The following is a 13,075-nucleotide window of genomic DNA, read 5'->3' on the forward strand; positions in this document are numbered from 1 at the left end:
TTTTGTTAGGGCGGCAGCAGCAAATTTTTAACTATTTTTCTTATATTTAGGGAATAAAACAACTTTTTGCTTTCCTTTAAAAACACCCTATAATAGATGCTCTTATCTTTCCCTATATTAATTAAATATTATTTTTTTACTCTTATTTTATTCTTTTTCTTTCTTTTTTACTTTTTCTCTCTTCCCTATATCAATTAAATATACTTTTTTTATATTAAAATAATACATAGGAAATGAATAGTAGACATGCATACATAGGAAATTACTATTCATTCCCAACCCCCTCATCTAAATATAAGGTATCTGCTGTGTGAGGTTTTTTGATATTTTTCATGAAATTTTCTTAAAATTTGGAGAAGGAAACCAATATAGAGTAATTGCTGCTAGTGTTCTTAGAGGTTTAGCAAATTAAAACTAGTTGGAAAATTGGAAGCATTAAGCACAATGGTGAGTTAGATTATGAACCCATTTTCGTTTCTTATGCTTCATCTTTTCCATAATTAATTTGCATGCATTTTGCGTGGCAGAAGAGAACAAATATTAGCATCTACACTAGAATTTCAGATTGGGGAGCCCGGCCCCCAATACCCACCAAAAGAAAAACAATATTTCCACAGGCACCACGTGGCATATATGGTACAGCCATGCATTCGCCACTGATAGCGGCAGTCATTGACTAGTAATTGATCATATTTTCTGCTGAGCATGGCCCCAGCTTCGTGGGGTCTCGCGAAGGACCGGAGCAATACACTAGTCACTACCATCTAACGTAAGGGTCCTCAATTTCCTAACATTGAAAATTCCACTTGGTCGCTGTTTTTCCATTCTACAGTGACCATTGACGCAACTATAAATTGCCCTAACCACCCATAGAGCTTCTTCACAGCTAGCCTTCCTCGTAGCAGAAAAACACAAAGTTTCTAATATTTTAGGCATCCGCCGGTATATATCTTCTGTTACATTAGAACTGCGCCATGGCCTCTAATATTAGCTCCAAGACCCTGCTTGTCCTCCTTCTTGCCCTTGCCCTCTCTGTGCAAGGCACTCTAGGTAAATCTCCACCTTTTTACTCCTGCATGCATGCTCATACGATCTTATTATTCGTTAATACTCTAAATATTTGTTTAATTTGAACTCTCATACAAATTCAATGGTAAAATAACATTACACATGAAAATTGTTGCAGGAGGGATAGCGTGTGAGCATCTAGACCAAGACACGTGCGCCTTTGCAGTGTCGTCCTCCGGAAAGCGGTGCGTGCTTGAGAAGCACGTGAAAAGGAGCGGAGAGGAAGCATACACATGCCGTACGTCAGAGATTGTGGCCGACAAATTGAAGGACTTGGTGGAGACCGACCAGTGCATCAAAGCATGTGGGCTTGATCGGAAAACACTCGGAATCTCATCGGACTCTCTCCTCGAGTCTCTCTTCACCCAAAAGCTTTGCTCGCCTCAGTGCTACCAGAGCTGCCCCAACATTGTTGACCTTTACTTCAATCTTGCCGCTGGTGAAGGCAAGCATCATTATTACTTCTTTTTTTTTCTTAAAAAAAAATATTTTGATAACCGGGATATATATAAAGCCCCGGCTAGATCACACGGATCAGATAAAGTTTAGACTTTTGCATGCGAACATCACCCCAAAGAATTATTTGCACCTTAACGTAATTGTCTAACATATTTGCTTAGTTTTGGTTAATTAGGTGTATTTCTTCCAAAATTATGTGAAGCACAAGAAGCAAATATGCGGCGAGGGATGTCTGAGATCCGGAGCTCTGGTTTTGTAGCACCAGGTCCGGTGCAGTCGATGAAGTTCACGGTCGCACCAATAGTTACGCCAGCGCTGGCTCCATACTAGGAAAACTTATACGATACGAAGCCTTAGTTGTTAGGTTTCAATAATGAAGTCACACATGCATGTACTGCATGTGTGTGTTCTTCAAATAATAAGTTATATTGAATCATAGTTATCGGTGTGTGCGTGCTTTATTGTATGATTTGGAAAACAAAAAAGAAAAAAGAAAAAACTGCTCTATGATGTTTATCTCTGTTCAAAAAGCATTTACTAGTGAGCTTTGCTATGGTAATACTCCGTTGACAGAAGAGGCCGTTGTTGATCGTATTAAAGGGGAGGTAAGGACTCGGGTTATGTCCAATAAGAAGCTGAAGAATTCCTCTGGTAGGCTTTCAAAGCAATGGAGTTTGTAGTCCCTGATTTTGTTGGTTTGTCGAATGTTTTCCTGTTGCTTGGAGTTCGGTTTTAGCTTGGTTTTGAGCTGTACTGTCTTGGCTTCGGTTGTAAGCTCTTTGTGGTTGTTCTGTGTTGTTTCCTTGTTTGTGGAATGTATCCGGTGTTTACTGGAGTGATGCACTCTGTCGTGTTTGGTTTATAAATGCATTAATTCATCCAAAAAAGCAAAAAGAAAAAAATGCATTTACCGGTATTTCGGAGAGTGGGAAGGAGTCTTCTTGATTGTCTTACAATGAAAGACGGGAAACTGAAAATATAAACCCAATTTCAAACAACACTTAGAAGGGGGGTTGAATAGGTGTATGACAATATAATGCGGGATTAAAAATTTAATCAACCACAAATAAACAATCACCAAATTAAATATAAAAAGCAATAAAGCAATTGACACAGATATATGGTGACGAAGTGGAAACTCTTTGAACTCAAAGAGAAAAACCACTCCGGGGTAGTCAACCCAGAAAATCAATCCAATAACAAAGAATTTGCGAATTACAAGATGTTAACACTCACAAAACCTTTGCAGTCGTTACACTCTTGAATTACAACAAGTGACCACTTGTCTGTTTCTTTGCCATAACCTCTGAAGAGTTCTTCTTCTTGACACTACAAAAAAATTGTGAATACTAACCTAAGGTCAGTAACGTGAAAATGCGTTTTTCACGCTAGTGTAACTCAGTAACGCGGCCCCAGTAACGCAAAGCCGAGGTTAGTATCCCTTAGGTTACTACAATGTGTATTGTAACGTGAAAATATGACATCGCGTTATTGTCTAGTGTTGCTGAGTTACGTGAAACTATACATCACTGAGTTGTTGTAACATGCAAAAAACAGGTTACTGAAGTGTTGTAAAGCAGAATTAACTTTGAGGTTACTGAATTATTGTAACATGAAGATTGTTAGGTTAGTGTATGTTGTAACGCAGAACTCATCCTCATGTGAGTGTGGTTTGTAACGTGAATATTATTAAGTTAGTGAATGTTGTAACACACAACTAATCCTCTCGTTACTGTATTTTCTAACGTGAATATTGTTACGTTAGTGGATGTTGTAACGCAAAACTTATCATCACGTTATTGTGGTTTTGTAACATAAATATTGTTAGGTTAGTGAATGTTATAACCCACAACTAATTTTCAGGTTAAATAGAAAAATATATATATATATATATATATATATATATATATATATATATATATATACTGATTTTTGCTCTCCCAAATATTTTTTTAGCAATTGACAATTTACATCTATCCTCCTAAAATCACAACAAATTGTGCATTTCCATCCATCCATTCGTCAACAATCACAACAATATACATTGAGAATGAATCATCAAAAATTACAACTGTTGAAAATAATATAACCGATGTTTGTGTTTTCATGTATATATAAAAAATTATACATAAAGAATACATGCAATACACAATGATAAAACAGCTACTAATGGATGCGCATGAGTTGAATTTCTCACCACCAATACATGAACAACTACGTACTAACGGATGCACAACAACATGCTCCATATTGCCTATAAATGATAAAACAAACAAACTTAGCAAACAACAATACAATAATATCATATTAAAAGTAACACTTAAGGAGTAACACGTGGAATATAAAGAGACGTCATCAATACTAAAAAAAATAAGGATACAACAGAAAAGTAATTAATTATTACCTGAACCGCTGCAAGCAGACGATCTAACATTCAAACGAGGTGTGGAATATCTGTCAAGTGCTAGGGTAACCTGCGAAATACACAACGCACCTCTCACGGAGAGGGGAGAACATGAAAAAACCGAATGTCTTGATCCATCACATGTTAAGGTCTCTTGGAATCTTCAAGCCCTAGTCATGCTGGAAGCTAAGTTAAGGAATCCCATTATGAAAAAAGCATTCCTAATTTCCCGTCAAACATCTCTTGCTGGAGTGCATCATTGGCAGACACAGTTCCGGAGGCAGACTACTGCTTCTGGAGATACATCTACAGCAGGTAATTTCTCGTGTTTATCCATGTTCAAATAGTATGTCTCTTGCTGTTTTTTTTTTTTTTCTTTTTTTCTTTTTTGCTTACTTGCCCACCATTGTCTGCTTTTGTTTTTGGATAGATTGTACCAGTCAAATTGCTGGTGTTCTTATACCAGTGGTTGGTGGGGCCGACTCACTTTCCCTCATTCTCGATGTTTATCAGTTCCACTACCTAAGCCTTTCTTTTGCTGTAAAGAAAAAAAAAAAAAAAAAGGCAAGAGAAACATACTGTTTGAATGTGGATAAACATGAGAAATTACCTCCTGTAGATGTGTCTCCAGAAGCAGTAGTCTGCCTCTAAATCGTATTTGCCAGTTATGCACTCCAGCAAGAGATGTTTGACGGGAAATTAGGAATGCCTTCTTCATAATGGGATTCCTTGACTCAGCTTCCAGCATGATTAGGTCTTGAAGATTCCAAGAGGCTTTAACATGTGATGGATCAAGACATTCAGTTTCTTCATGTTCTCCCCTCTCCGTGAGGGGTTCTTGTGGATCAAGACATTCTGTGGAGGTTTCATCATGTTGTAATTAACCATAATATCAAATTATCAATATATATATATATATATATATTGGCCTTTAATTAATTAGGTTAAAAAATTTGATTAGGGTATATTGTCAAATAAATTGTAATATTATCTCAATATCAATATATCAATATTAGCTTCTAAAAAATTAAGTTAAAAATTCTTATTAGGGTTTAAAGTTTGACATATAAATTTTAATATTATTCCAATATCCACATTATATTATCTCAATATCCAGAATAATTTGCCTCAATAGATTATATGAATATAACTCTTTTTTTAGAATATTCAATATCCAATATCAACAATATTAACAATATTCAATATCCATTATCAAATATCCAATGTCAACAATAATAACAATATCAACAATATCCAATATCAACAATATTAACAATATCAAATATTCAATATTAACAAAATCAACAATATGAACAATATTTTCAATACGTGTTACCTGCAGAGGGGGAGACTGAGCAGAGAGATTGAGAGGGAGTGTGAGAGACGGTCGTTACTGAGGGAGAGGGAGAGCAGAGAGAGGGAGACCAAAGAGAAGGGGAGATGAAATTTGTTCCCTAATTCCGTGCAGCACAGGTCTCAAATTGTTTCAGTAACGCGGAATACAATACCGCGTTATTACATTTATAAAACAGTAACATGCAGATGGTCGTTACTGTCATTTGGAAAAGTAACGTACACTCATATATAGGTTACTCCATAGTAATGCGTAAAATAATATAACGTTACTATTTAATACAATATTTAACTGAATTAATATTTAATCGATCGGATGATCTATTGATCCATCATGATCGATCAGATGATCTATTGATCCTATTGATCCAATATGATCCATCAGATTATCCTCATGATCCTATTGATCAATAATGATCAATCGGATGATCCTCATGATCCATTACGATCGATCGGATGATCTATTGATCCTATTGATCAATCATGATCGATCTATTGATCTTATTGATCCATCATGATCGATCGGATGATCTATTGATCCTATTGATCCATCATGATCGATCGGATGATCTATTGATCCTATTGATCAATCATAATTGATTGGATGATCCTCATGATCCTATTAATCCATCATGATAGATTGGATGATCTATTGATCCTATTGATTGATCATGATCGATCGGATGATCCTCATGATCCTATTGATCAATCATAATCGATTGGATGATCCTCATGATCCATTACGATCGATCGGATGATTATTGATCCATCATGATCAATCGGATGATCTATTGATCCTATTGATCAATCACGATCGATCGAATGATCCTATTGATCAATCATGATCGATAGGATCATTCTAGAATTTACAAATACAAATACGTGCTCAATCTAGAATTTACAAATCCGATTTTAACTCCACTTAATGAAATTCTAATTTACTCATTTCCTTGATTGATTAGGCTTGACCACATCTTCTATGTCTTCCAATTTGAATTGGAATCAATCTTGGATAAAAAATTTCACTAACTTAACCAATAGACTAAAAGTTACAACGAACTAAATTTTGACACCGAATTTGTTAAGACTAAAAACTTAACAAACACCCCCTTTGACAATTCGGTGACAAAACCTAATTACAACAAAAAGCTAAAGTTACAACTAAAAACTAAACACCCAACATAAACTTAGATGAAATTATGAGTCTAACATGTTCTTTGAAACATGAACAAACCATTAAACGAAGACAGAATTGAATTAAATGAATAGAGAATTGAAGTACTAAAAATCATATTAATATAAAGATGAATAATTGAATAGATATCCAATAACCTTATTAGTATGTTAGTCAATCAAAAAGATACTATTCCCCTTATCAAAGACATCAATGACAAAAAACGAAATCAAAACTCTCCCCCTTTCAGTCACGAAATGACAAGGAAAATAAATTAGCACCGACTCCTGCAATAAGCAATTCAAACAAGCCAAATCTATCACCTATGTACATCACATGAGTGAGTGATGCATAGAAACAAAAGACATCTCTAAGAACTAGACATTACCACATCTAGAAACTCTGTTCTAATCCCAAGCATGATCATGAGCAATGCACCGAATGTAAAATGAATGAAATGCAAGACTATGAACAGTAGAACACATGATATTTATAATTGAACATTTTGCAGAAAGAAACAAAAAAAAAAAATTCTCCCTCTTAAAGAATTATCAAATATCCAGAAAGTACACAAGAAAAATGCATTAATAGCTCATGTGTTAAACAATGAATTCTCAACACAATAAACCTCAAAGTGCGCAAAGTAGGCATAAGAATCAAAAGATGAATAGATCAAATTTTTCTTTAACAAAAGCAAAGCAATATGTTCCACCCAACTCATACTTGCATGTTGTATGTGATAATATTCTATTGAGCAAGCTTAAAATTTTATTTGGTGAGGAGAAAAGCTTATCAAGCTAAAGCTCATAAATCTTCATGAGAAAGGTTGACATGCACAACAAGTCAAAAGTCAAACCTTATCATACTGGGGCTTAATCACCCTCATCCAATATACTCTCCTTAGGACATAACACAAAATTAAATATAGTCTTCTAGTGACCGTCTCTTTCTGCAATGATTTGGTCACTGACTATTTCTATAGGAACATGTTAAGCACTAATTTGATACTGAACTTTAGTTCATATATTTCTTTTTGAGAAAGTGTCTTTAAACATTGGTGCTTAATCAGATGGAAAGAATGCAGGAATTTTTAGGTCCTTGGTTCAGCTAGCGAGTTGGTTAATTTGACTGAAAAGTTAGCCGACCCCCCTCACATTGTTGTCTAACAAATATCACCCTACCTTGCAGTCAAGCTTAGCTCAAATAAAAGCTTTAAAGCGCACACAAGATTAGCATATGAGAAGTGTACCACAAAAGCTCATGCTTAGGCAAAGAATTTAGTTCATTAAAAGAATAATCAACTCATGCATAATAAGCACATTCCAAGAGATAATTATGAGTTGAGTTCAAGGAATACACATGAAAAATTAATAAACTTTTAAGATTCATAAGTCAAAGCTAGGAAGAAGGCAAGAAATTTTTAATTTTTTTTGGTTACTTTGATGAAAACTGAAAATAAAACACAAAATTAATGTAATGCATATGCAAAATAGAAATTAAGTAAATAAATTAAAAAAAAAAAAAAAAAAAAAAAAAAAAAAAAAGTTCAATGCAAAGAACTTTGCATGCTCTAGGATATGAATATGCATGAAAAATTATCCTAGACATGCCATGTGACCACCTAATTCTAGGTGAGTCCACTACCACTCCCTTTCAAATGATGAATGGTATCAACCTTCCTAACCCAAGCCTTCTTACCACTAGTTGCAATTTTGTAACTCATGTTCAACTTATCTAATCTAGTTAAAACCATCATCATCGTGTTGCACAGCCCCTCCTACAATTTCTTAGAATAGGAACTATCATACTTATGCTCACAGGGTTTTAGTTTGAAACAGCTAGATCAGATATGACTAATTTTGCCATAATGATGGCAAGTAGGGACAAACTTTTGAGAATGTTGTCTCCTATGCGAAGGGACATATTTAGATACAGATGATTCTATAACATCTGTTTCTTTTTTAGGAGCATCCTTCTTATTCCAAGGTCTTTGAGATTTTAACTAATAACAATTTGGTCTAATGTGACCAACAATCACACAATGGTAGCATTTAGGAACAAACTTAGCTTGAGTTTGTTTCCGTAAATGAGCCTTGAATTTGAGCTTTACACAGTTTATTCACGCAATAATTTTTGCCCTTATCCAAACAGACTATATTGGCCTTGACTTTTTCAACTTTCACAGGCTTAACAAACACAGTCTTTCTAAAATTATAATTAAAAGCATACGAAGTAGAGGCAACCAAGTTGTTAACAATCATACTAGGATTGTTAGAAACATGTTTTTTAAAACAAAACAAGTTTTTCAGATTATCACTAGAGAGTCTATATGAGAGTTCCTTAGAGCCTTTTAATTCATTCTCAAGTGATTGATTTTTTTCAATAAGCACAATAATTTCAGATTTTAAAGAGTCAACTAAGGCATGTGATAATTAAGCTTTTTACGGGAAATTTTATTGATTTTCAACAATTTTATACATTCCTCATAAAGCTTGTTATTGGTCGTCTGAAGGTCATACTCATCATCATAATCATCTTGAGATAACTGAGAAGTATTCATAACAAAATGAGTCAAGGATCTCACTCAGGAATTTAACCTAAACAGAGTGAACTTGCTTTGATACCAATTAAAAATATAAATCAGACTCCAAACAACAACTAGAAAGGGGGTTGAATGGGTGTATAACAATATAATGCGGAATTAAAAATTAATCAATCACAAACAAACAATCATCAAAATATGAAAAGCAATCAAGCAATTGACACAAATATTTGGTGACAAAGTGGAAATTATTTGAACTCAAAGAGAAAAACCACTCCGGGGTAGCTAACACAGGAAATCAATCTAATGACGAAGAATCTACGAATTACAAGATGTTAATACTCGTAAAACCTTTGCAGTCATCACACTCTTGAATTACAACAAGTGATCCACTTGTCTAATTCTTTCCCAGAATCTCTGGAGCGTTTTTCTTCTTGATCTCATTAACCAGAACTCCGATTTGCTTTAATTGTTCAAGGTTAATGGTTAAACAATTACCAAAACGCTAAGAGATATTTAACATTAATAGTCAAAGCCTAAAACCCTCTCTTAGCATATTGAATTATAGAGTAGAATCCTTAATAAATTCGTGCCTGAAAGTCCATTTAAATAAACTTCTGAAGAAAACCCATTTCGAGTTGGAATAGGATTTCTGAAAAATTCGCCCAGATTTTTTGTTCCTATATTGTGGGGCGATTTTAGCATACTACAAGTCCGAATTAGGAAAAACCTATTTCCAAGATATTTGTTTTCTTCTGTAACTTTTGGCTCAAGTATCGGATTAAGGTAAAATCAGTGGAGTTGGAAAGCTAACAGAAACTTTCAGTGAGATATCTAGGAGTTCTTCTAATTTCTTCAAGGCTGTTTGAGGTTGATTGTGAAAGCCTTTTGGGTAAATTTTTTGGAAGGATCAATTCTTTAATGTCTAAACACCTATCATTTGCGGGTAGCTTACAGTTACTCTCTTTAGTGTTGTATAGCATTCATGTTTTTTGTCAAATATTTTTATTCTACCTAGAAAGGTGATTAAGTTGAAAGGAAATTCAATAAATTTTGAGAAAACTAAATTTAAACCTTCCAAACTACTAGTCATTTTTTAAGTAGCCTCATAAACTACCAACACTAGCACTCTAGCCCCCAAACTACCAAAAAGTGTCAAAAAGACTCATTTTATCAAAATATTCATATAATACTCTTGCCACGTGTCATTTTTCAATTAAAAAATAATAACAATATTTTAAAAATTCAATTTAAAAAACAAAGAAATTTTTAAAATATGAAAAATAAATAAATAAATAAAAATAAAGGGGGTGGCCGACCATGCCCATTTTGGTCAAGGGGGTGGTTCAAGGTCGGTTTGGGGGTGGCCAAACCACCCCTCCCATGGCTCTTGGTGGTGATTCGGCCACCCACAAGGAGCAAAATTGGCATGGCCAAAACCACACCTCCCATGGCTCTTGGTGGTGGTTCGGCCACCCCCAATGAGCAAAATTGGGGTGGCCAAAACCACCCCTAAAAGCCTTAGGGGTGGCGCCTAGGGGTGGGTTCGGCCACCTCCGTTTGGTCTGGGGGTGGCCGAACCACCCCCAAGGGCCATGGGAGTGGTTCGGGCACCCCCAGACCGGCTAGCCAAACCTATCCCCAATGGCAAAAAAAAGGTTAGTGTTTGGCCCTTGGCCACCCTCATTTTGCTCATTGGGGGTGGCCGAGTCACCCCTAAACTGGCCTTGAGCCACCCCCTTGGCCAAAATGGGAGTGGTCGACCACCCCCATTAGCCAAAATACCCATATTTTTATTTTTAGATTTTTTAGTTTTTTTTTTTTTTTGTTAAAATATTTTTAAATTTTTATTATTTTTTAATTGAAAAATGACATGTGGCAATGATATTATAAGAATATTTCGACAAAATTGGCATTTTTGACACTTTTTGGTAGTTTGGGAGCCAGAATACTAGTGTTGGTAGTTCATGGAGATACTTTAAAAACGACTAGTAGTTTGGAGGCTTAAATGTAGTTTTTCCATAAATTTTGGTGTAATGGGAGGGAGCTTTGCTCAATTAAAGCCAAGGTTTCTTGGGACTGGGGATAAAAAAGCTGGTAGAGTGGAATCAGGTTTCTATTTTGAGACATATTTGGTCACTTTTCTCTAGATCAAGGTCCCTTTGGAGATTAGGAGATTAGGATTCTCTATAATTGTTTGTCCAAATTTGAGAGAATTTGAGCAGGTTCATGATTGTGAGAAACTACTTATGGGATCCACCTGACCGGATAAGTGGTTGGCTAACTCAATTTTTATTTGGTCAGGCGAGTCTTATAAGTGATATCTCACAATTACCTATTTAAATTATCTTAAATTCAAGCAAATAATTGTAGATGATCTTAATCCCTTTAGGTGGCATGGGCTAAGGCTAATTTGATTAGGAGAAGATGTGTTTGGCTTTTCAAAGTTCCCTAAGATGTGAGTTGAAGTTGAAGTTGGAAGAATATTCTTAATTAGCTGCGAGATTTGGCTAAGAATCTTCTCAAATTCTAAGTTGGTGAGGATAGTAATATCTCTCTCTTTTTGGAAGGATAATTGGCACCTTTGACAAATATGGCTTCCGGGTTACCAATTGATGGGCTTAAACGGAGAAAAGAAAGATTAAAGTGAAATTAAATTCACAATAATAAGTTCTTGGGCTGGAACACATCATAATTGTATAATTTTATATAAAATATAAAAAAGAGATAAGACTTGAAGCAGAGAGAGAGAGAGAGAGTCACATAGACCTTTAGGACTATATCGATCTTAAAAAAGTATATATATATTAAACAATATCACACAGCTTTCTATTTATACAGAGACTATAAGAACTGAGCAAGTAAACTTTAGAACACATAAGAAAGGGCGAATAAATCCTAAAAGGAAATAGAATAAATCAAATATAAAATGGTAATCAAATCTCTAGAGTGATTTGTAAGAGCCAGTGTAAAAGTCTAAAATGAAGAGTGGCATTGCTCTACTCGTTATCCTCATGGTTTAATTGCTCATATGGGAGAAAACTATACATGGTTCAAATTGGTTGCTGTTTTGGTGTTCTTTTTATCTTCCAATTGAAAGAAAAGATAAACATATAGAAAAAATAAAGATAACAGTGAAAATAATAAAATAGAGAGAAGAAATTTTATGTGGTTCGGTCTATGACCTACTATTCACAGGATAAAGTCCTAATGCTTTATTATACTCTTATTGCTTTATATTTTCACAATACAATAGATTCTTACTTAAAAGAAGATTTTGATAGATAAGTATGGTAATCAATCAATGTCATGATTTGATTACAAACAAATCAATCAGACTTGATTGATTATAATTACAATAAATTGCTCAAATCAAATCCCCTAATATATGGGGAGTATATTGTCTAACACCAATTATGTTCCCCTAACTACCAATATTAGAGATCAAATGTTTAATTCCTGTCACAAGTCAACAATGAAATGAGTGCTCAAGAAAATGCAGTTACATGATTTTCTTTCTCTTGAGACTTTGGCATTCACATGTCAATTCATTATTAATGTTCAAAGTGGCTGCCTAATGTTTTAATCTCATGCTAATCTAAGTCACTCAATGTCACGATCGAGTTGGTTGAATTGTTGTCAAACAGTCAGAATGTCGTCCTTAAATTACTTTCTTCCCCTTTTTTTTTTTCTTTTTCTGGTCCAACCGTCAGAACCTCGTCGGAAAGAAAAAGCAAATAAGTTTGAAACTAGATGGGAAAAATTGGATCAAAGTGGGGTTTTAATCAACTTTACTTGATGAGATGATGGAAGAATTCCATATAGCTAGGGAGTAGGGACGACACACAAGTAGTAGCGCAACTGTTCACCAACCGACCGGCCATCATCTCCGGCAGACTAGATGAAATGCTAATAATAGCTAAATTTAGTTGATATTAGAACAATGAGTTCTTTAAATTTATTTTTTTCTCTAAATTCTACACAAACGCACAAAAATTATCATTTAACAAATTCTTTATCAAAAGTTAAATTTAACATCGGTTAGAATTTCTCTTTAAATCTAAAGAGTCAAAAA

The 13,075-nt window shown here is 34.6% G+C and overlaps 1 protein-coding gene across 1 annotated transcript; it reads left to right on the top strand.

Annotated features, from left to right (window-relative positions):
• Window positions 1–897: 897 nt before the first annotated feature.
• On the top strand, window positions 898–2,324 carry LOC133861510 (uncharacterized). The gene is made up of 3 exons (XM_062297296.1): window positions 898–1,050; window positions 1,187–1,513; window positions 1,703–2,324. The coding sequence occupies exons 1-3, from the start codon at window positions 975–977 to the stop codon at window positions 1,855–1,857; spliced, it is 558 nt and encodes a 185-aa protein (XP_062153280.1). The 5' UTR covers window positions 898–974; the 3' UTR covers window positions 1,858–2,324.
• Window positions 2,325–13,075: the final 10,751 nt, after the last annotated feature.

Source organism: Alnus glutinosa, chromosome 2 (assembly GCF_958979055.1).
Source record: "Alnus glutinosa chromosome 2, dhAlnGlut1.1, whole genome shotgun sequence".
Lineage (NCBI taxonomy): Eukaryota > Viridiplantae > Streptophyta > Magnoliopsida > Fagales > Betulaceae > Alnus > Alnus glutinosa.

What these genes read in the sequence shown, in the direction of transcription:
- LOC133861510 (XM_062297296.1), top strand. Translation starts at nt 975, where the DNA reads ATGGCCTCTAATATTAGCTCCAAGACCCTGCTTGTCCTCCTTCTTGCC. An exon ending in CTCTGTGCAAGGCACTCTAG is followed by an intron (nt 1,051 to 1,186) that starts GTAAATCTCCAC and finishes AAATTGTTGCAG; the next exon opens with GAGGGATAGCGTGTGAGCAT. An exon ending in CAATCTTGCCGCTGGTGAAG is followed by an intron (nt 1,514 to 1,702) that starts GCAAGCATCATT and finishes TTGGTTAATTAG; the next exon opens with GTGTATTTCTTCCAAAATTA.